The sequence below is a fragment of the Saccostrea cucullata genome, unplaced genomic scaffold (assembly GCF_032062105.1).
Source record: "Saccostrea cucullata isolate Sc308-1 unplaced genomic scaffold, CSIRO_AGI_Scuc_v1 ctg9726, whole genome shotgun sequence".
NCBI lineage: Eukaryota > Metazoa > Mollusca > Bivalvia > Ostreida > Ostreidae > Saccostrea > Saccostrea cuccullata.
In genome coordinates this window covers 1-7,715 of record NW_026924293.1, presented here as the reverse complement: position 1 = coordinate 7,715, position 7,715 = coordinate 1, and the positions used below count along the sequence as shown (strand labels likewise).

At 31.1% G+C, this 7,715-nt stretch overlaps 1 protein-coding gene across 1 annotated transcript; it reads left to right on the top strand.

The window, feature by feature from the left end:
- Positions 1–209: 209 nt before the first annotated feature.
- Positions 210–4,704, top strand: LOC134266149 (uncharacterized; the record flags this gene model as incomplete). Its single annotated transcript, XM_062748388.1, has 4 exons — positions 210–309; positions 2,162–2,221; positions 3,484–3,642; positions 4,549–4,704. Coding segments are annotated over exons 2-4 (364 nt in total), but the record flags the coding sequence as incomplete, so codon positions are not given.
- Between the last annotated feature and the right edge of the window lie 3,011 nt (positions 4,705–7,715).

Sequence of the window (7,715 nt, the reverse complement as noted above, 5' to 3'; positions counted from 1 at the left end):
TCTTTAATTTCTATAATTATTGGTTCCATATTATGAAATCGAACATTTTCTAAAAGTAAACTTTCCTACATTTAAGTCACCAATTGCAACGTTTACAAGAATTAAGCACCACAGTCTTTTTATGAACAAAATGCATTGGTTTCCAAGAATCGTAAAAGCTAGTTGATAAGAAGATAACACACAATAGCTATATATTCATGTTTCTGGATCATCGAGTGGAATTAAGTACAGCTACAAAGTTGTATCTCCATATTTCTTTGTGTCCTTATCTTCAGTTCATATCGGACACTTTAGAAAAGCGCCCAGACAGTACGTACCTTACTTTTGAATTTCGTAGATAACAAAATTATCAATAGCTTAATTAAGATCTTTGGCAAAGTCAATTTCCTCATTAAAACTGTTGCATTTTATGTTGTTTTAGCTGTCAAAAAATCTCTAAAACAATGTTAGCAATAAATCAATGTTGCTTTGAGGTACTGGTTAATGCACTTTAGCAATATATCAATTTGATTTAATTAAATGAAGCTTTTCATTGAAATAAATCAACAGTAATATTATTAAATCGATTGACGGTATCTATTTATTAAAATGTTACATTGTCCCTTTCTGTATACCATTTAATAGCATGTGTTGTTGTTCATCAACATAGAAATATCGGCACGTCAACAAGATTTACTATTCAAGTTATATTGCCAAGGAGTTAATTGAATCATCCTTTTGCATCTCGAGAAAATTTTATGCAATATGACTTTTTTCGACAACAAGAATCGACTGATGCCCAGAGAAGTTCGCAACTATCCATCCGATAAATGTTGATTGTTTAATCTTTAGATATTTAATCCTTTCAAAATATATCTTAAAATTTATAAAGTTCATTTTTATTATATAGAAAGTGAAGATGATCAATCTAAAAAAAAATCTATAAACAAATTTTTGAAAAGCGCATGAATCAAGGACCTTTGGAAATCCCAGAGGTGGAATCAGGTGCCTAGAAGGAGCAAGCATACCCTGTTGACCAGTCACTTCGCTCACATCATGTGAGCCTTATGTGTTGATCAGATACATTCCTTTGTTAATTAAGTATAAAACAAAGGCCTTGCGCTAAGTTTGAAGCACGTCAGTCGTAATTCGACTCCATGATTAGGTTATATTTACATTACTGTAGAATAAACGAAATGCCAAAATGGAACGAGGTTGTAAAATCCCTGTAACATCAACTTATCAGTGAATAGCATGCTTTGCTTTAAGATTGATCGTACTCAGAGAAAGTTCTTGAGAATTAAAAAGGGGAAACATAAACACCATAAGCAGGTAATTAGTGGAATATTATTACATAAATAAGGAAAGTCGACGGAAAAGCGGAAGACATTTTGTGTCATTTTGCCTTAATTGTCTATATATAGTCAGTAAAAACCAAAATATAAATCAGGTGTTGCAGACTCGGTGGTATATTTTGTTTTTTATTCACTGGGACAATATTTATTATATCGAGTCGACTGAATGAATATCAAATTGTCAAAATATTTTTCCAAAAAAAATTTTATAATGGGCATGAAATACACTGCAATTTGATCTAACTTTAATAGCCAATATGCTTTAAATCATTTTAAAATTATAGCTCTTTTCGTTAATATACACATAGATGAAGCTAAAAAGCAATACTTATACTATATTAAGAATAATCTACATAACATAGTCAATTTGGATTCTATCATTACATAACAGTATAGAACAAACTAATTCTTTGAGCAATTGGATTGAATATGAACATTTTTTATGAGCATTTTATTTAAGATTATTTATTTTAACGAACATTATTGCACTTCTTTATTGGTGGATAAAAAGTACATGTGACGTAAGGCTTCAGTATATCAACTATGATTTTAATGAACAGTCTGTGTAGCTCTTTTTTATCTAAAAAGTTTATTATAACATACTAAATATTATACTAAGCTGATATAAAACATTCTAATGCACTTATTCAGTAAAGACAGATTGAAAAATAGATCTAATAAATGTTTATCTTTCATTAAGGTACAACATTAGTCCATTCAGTTCTACGTCAATAATGTCTTTGACAGTGCAAAGCCATGTGACCATAATACACAAAACAACCTTTTCTATTTTATTTTTAAAATTGAGCTTACTTACTATTATCTAGAGAGGCGGGCCATGGGATCTGGTATCCTCATACTTACCATTTGGATTCTATACATATCACGTAGGTGTTTTAATCATTTCATTTTAATTAAAATCATATGATATTTTCACAAACCCATACAATACTTATAACTAGGGATAGCAACGAATATTCGAATATCCATTCGATGAGTTGATATTCGAATATAAATATATGATTCGAATATTCGGTTTTAAAGTATCCAAGCATTTAATGGAGAGAAAAATCTGGCAGGCTTTATTTGAAATTGAATCGAGTTCGTACCGTTGAATAATAGGAATACGGTTTGATTTTTTTTTTTAGATTAAAAGACACTCCTGTTGGATTACCTTAAAAGTGTGAAGAGTGTAACTATTAGAATAAATTATTCTTTGATCATTTAATTAGTGGTATAACAGTGCCAAGTACGTACAATCAGTTTGTAATGTTGTAAGGACACAGTTTTACAGAAAACACATGGGTCCCTTGTTTATGTACATATCATTAAAATAATTATCAGGAAATTAATTAGCTAGAATTAATTGATTTTAATTTTTCTTCAATAGATGATTGTTTAGAAAGGTATACATTTGTAGGAGTAATTAGACTAGTGTAGACTTTGGTAAGACAATCAGTTAATCTGGAACATACTAAAGATCGAATCTTTTGAATTTTCAAAAATAAATTTTCATCAAATTTTGGATGTATACTCTTCATATATTCTGTAAAATCTTAAAAATATTATTATTTTGCATTTCCAAGACTCTACGTGAAATTTATTCCAAAATAATGACATAAAACGTATACTGGTTGAAAGGAGATTGAAAATATATATTTTACAATGCAAAATGTATTTATTTTATCGAATATTCTAATATATTCAAATACTCCTATCGAATATTCGAATATCAATTATTGAAAATTTTGACACCCCTACTTATAACATGTTAAAAAAGAAAAATATGAGTAAAAAGATAAAAATACTCAAAGAGTTTTAACTTTTGGTAATGTAAAAACACACAACGTACCATGCTCTTATTGCAGGTTCGTTACACTTTTACAAAGTAAACAACTACATGTAAGTTTGGTCAAGTTGCAGGTGGTAGTTCATAATTGCCAAGGAAAATGAGAAACAAGAGTCCATGAAATAGTATTACCGCATATAAAATGGTCATTTAAGCAAGTCAATTTCAATTGGGCAGTTTATTAAATTGTCACGTGTTCAATCGTATTAGGCGCGGCCTGTGTTAGATGTCAAAAATACGTTACTGGCGTATTTTTTGAAACCAGTTGATATTTCTATAGTTTGCTGTCTTTCATTTTAGTGGCCGAATGCTGTACCGGTGACATGCGTCCTTATGTCGACATTAGATGTTATGTACAGGGGAATTTACTCCGGCCAAGTTCTCCTGGGACGTATCTGAATCTTAATACATGTGTTTTCGAAGGCATACCAAGCCATACTGTCATAGATCACAGGCCGGGTGAGTATAATTCAAAACAATGTATTTAAAGCGAAGATATGCATTATACCATAGAGCTTGTGACCGATTAAACTCTGAAGCACAATTTATTTGAATTCTTTAATATTTTATGGACTTCACAGGAAATCATATCGATATGCTATTTTCTGAAGTCGATATATCTATGGATTGACGGAATGAAAGGGTTTTTTGTTATGTATTTTTTTAATTAACAATACCAAATTTGGAAAACAAATATGCACAAGCCATAAGTTCTTTTTCTATCATCTTTTATAACACAGACTTAAGATTAAAAAAAAAATAAGCTTCTATCATCATTGTTTCCTTTTCACTGATAGAGTAATTTAGGAATTGTAATTTCAGAGACTATATTTGTTTTATCATAATTTATGAAAAACAATGCTGATTTATTTCAATCTGAAGAAGATTCTTAATCAAGGCATTGTTACATCCAAGCAATTATTAAAGAACATCATTATTATAAAATGATGAATTTTTTCAGATACATCAAGTTAAATTAGCTATTAGAACTTTTCAGTCCGCACTTTTGTAATTTTAGAGACTTTTTTCATTTTTTAGAAACATGAGGTCAATATGTTTTTCAGAATCTATAAAAAGTAACACAAGTCTATATGCTTTTATATTATACTTGATCATGTGATCAAGATTCAGTCAATCAGAGAGCTTAGAATAATAGAGAGATAAAATATTATTTTACATTTTTACTATTGAAATCCATTTCGACATCTTTTATGATTATTAACTCATAAGTATTCATTTGCGTATAACTATATTTTAAAATATCTACATAAATTTACTGTACAAGATTTTCTTACTGAAAAACTCACTTTTTTCCAAAAAGATTAAAAGGGTACTAATATGTTTTACTTTACTGCACAAACGTAGAATGTGATCGGGTACTGTTTGGCGAAACAGTCCACGTTTCCAGCGGACACAGTTCCCACAGTTCTGGTGGATCAGGGGTTATACCTTCTGTCCATACGACTGCATCACATGTAGATCAACATAATTTATGCCTCCATAATCACACATATTACAGAGGTTAGTATCAGTTTATCTACACTGAACCAAACTTTTAAGTGTTCACCTAACACTTACTAAGTTTTAAAGAACAAATGCAGACAATAAATTATTTCTTTAATTCATGGTTAATGTTGCATATTTCAGTTCGATATTGCGTAAATTTTATGTAAATGTCTACTGGGAATTTTAAGCAAAGTGTCAAGAACATTACGAACCGTCAAACGAAAATTCACATAAAATCTATGAAGTAAGACCACCACTCGTTCTAATTACTGCAAGACATCCTCTTCTCATGGATGCCATGTACCCCTGAATAGGAGTTTGACCCATCTGCAGCCACACCTACAGCTTGGATCTTTCCAAACTGATGAAATTGTATGGAGGGGGGGGGGGGGCTTTGACATTCCTTATAAAAATTCCAGATGTGTTCAACGGTATTCAGTTCCGGGATTTGGCAGTTCGTCACACAGATATCTTTTGGTCAATATCCTTGGACGTTTAGTACGTAAGTGTACCGCTTTAAGGATGATTCGGACTAATTGAGATGATATTGGACTGCTATGCACCAATTTCTCATCATTTTCTTACCACTGAAGTTGTTTGTTTCAATGAATCTAAAATTGTTTCGAGACAAAATAACAATCTTTTAACCTGATTGTGACGCGAAACCTTGGCCCCAGACGAAGATCCAGATCACTTCCGGTTTGGTTAAATTTTGTCCAAAGTTTTTAGGGTAGATCGCGGGTTTACTATCTGCCTGAAAACATAGGCTAAAATTTGTCAGCTAACTCCTCTCGTTTTAAATTTTTCTTTCTCATTTTTTTTTTTTTTTTTTGAGATTCGTCTGCGTGGTTAAATTGTAATCGTAATTCAAATGTTGACGAGAACATGTGACGCTTTTTTCAATGAAATATATAGTAAAATGCCCCTTTTCTGCCGGTATACGCATTTCAAAACCATGGTCATTACATTAAAACGAAGTTGACGAATTTTATATTACTCGATGCATTGAATGTAAAATAAATTTAGAATCGATTTATTAAAAAAAAATAATATGTGTTCTCGCTCAATTTCTTGCAAAAAATCTTCAAGGTTTTACAATTTTCCATCAGAAGTATTATATTATCATCACGACGTTATATTACGTTGGTGCGACGTCATTATTTTCGTATGCCTGCATGACTCGAAAAAAAAAATTGAATTAATGAACAATTCACTCAAAATAAAGCATGCAATTCAATTCAATTTCCCGATATAATATCATTGCCATAGTTTAACAACAGCTAGACACTATTTCAATGTCACGTATTTTCTTTTTCTCGCAATAAACTCAAGGCTAGGAAAATAATAACAAATGTACACAGATGTAAGTAAAAAAAAAATCATCTTTCAGGATTTGAGAACATTTTCAACCATATAATTTTTTTGTATCATTTTTATCTGTTAATAAAATGTACCAGATTTTAAATCGGAAGTAGTGCTATTGAATTAAAGTAGCTTTATGACCTACATTGTATACATTTTTACTTCATAGAATGAATTGATTTTGTCTTTCCCTGAATTAACAGACTTCAGTTTTCCCTTCAAAATGTCGTAGAACAATTTCTTATCATTATTTTGCCGATATATAGAATACCATAGAAAGCATACAGTATACTACAGAAAACAGGCAGTAATACTATAGAAAACATTACTACTATATATGCTCGTGTCCCTTTAATTAAAACGCTTGATACCCCCTCCTTTTTAATGCTTGTCAAGGAATTTTTGGTCATTGATAGTACCACCAACTGAAAATATATAGCTGTGCCCACTAACTGAAATTGCTTCCTACGGGCCTGAAACTCTTGCTTTGACCCCCCCCCCCCCCCACTCCCATACAACACACCAGTTGCAGTTGTAAGCCGAATCGCTATTGATTGAATGATTGTCAATAATAAAAGGGTCTGAATTTATAGATGACGATTTTAAGGACGTACATACTTTATTTGGTGATATTTTATTTGGTGATATTACCTAAATCATTAACGTCTCTCCTATTGATAATTATCTAATTTACCCCCGCCCCACTCCCCAACAAAGAAAAAAGAAAAAAAAATCATCAGTAATAGAAATTTCATTTACAAATGATAGTTCATTAAGCATATTGAGTTATGAGTTAATATGATAATCGAGTTATCATATACTTTCCATTTCTTTCTCGTTTTAAAAATCTTATACCTGTACTTGGCTCATACAATATTGCTGCGCATAAAAATATCACTAATCTAGGCGTACATCATCACAAAGAAAATGGATACCTTGTATAATGAGTTAGAGATGCTTGTAAAACAAAGAAAAATAAAGTAGATTAGTATGTAGACTAAATTAAACAAACAGAACAAAATTCATAAAAGTGAACAGAAAAATTAAACTGCAGGGCAGGAGCCAGACACACCTGCGGTGGATCTGTTTTTGTATTGTATCAACAATTAGGCAATACCGGGTAGTCTTTTAGAAAGGCACGTACATACAACAGATATCAGTGTTAAAAACTACTTATAGTGTAAAAGACTGCCTTAATCAAAACATCATTTATTCCTAATTGCATACAAAAAATATTTAAATGCACCAAACAAACTTTAATATATAATTTACTTTTTACTGCATATTGCTGAAGATATTTTTTTCCTTGATAATCTGAACGCGGTAAGCTTTTTACGTCAAAAACTAATTATGTTCCCCAAACGAAGTTGGGGAACATATTGTTTTTACTCTGTTTCTTCTTCTTATTATTTTTTAAGGTCTTCCGTCTTCACGGAAGACCTTATAGCGATTCTATTGTTTCTTATTAAGGTCTTCCGTCTTCAGCGGAAGACCTTCTTGTTATTCTTAGGTTTCTTTTTCACTTTTATTAAAATCTTTCGTCTTCAGCGGAAGACCTTCTTGTTATTCTTAGGTTTCTTTTTCACTTTTATTAAGGTCTTTCGTCTTCAGCGGAAGACCTTTTTGTTATTCGTTTGTTTCTTTTCCACTGTTTTTCTTCTTAT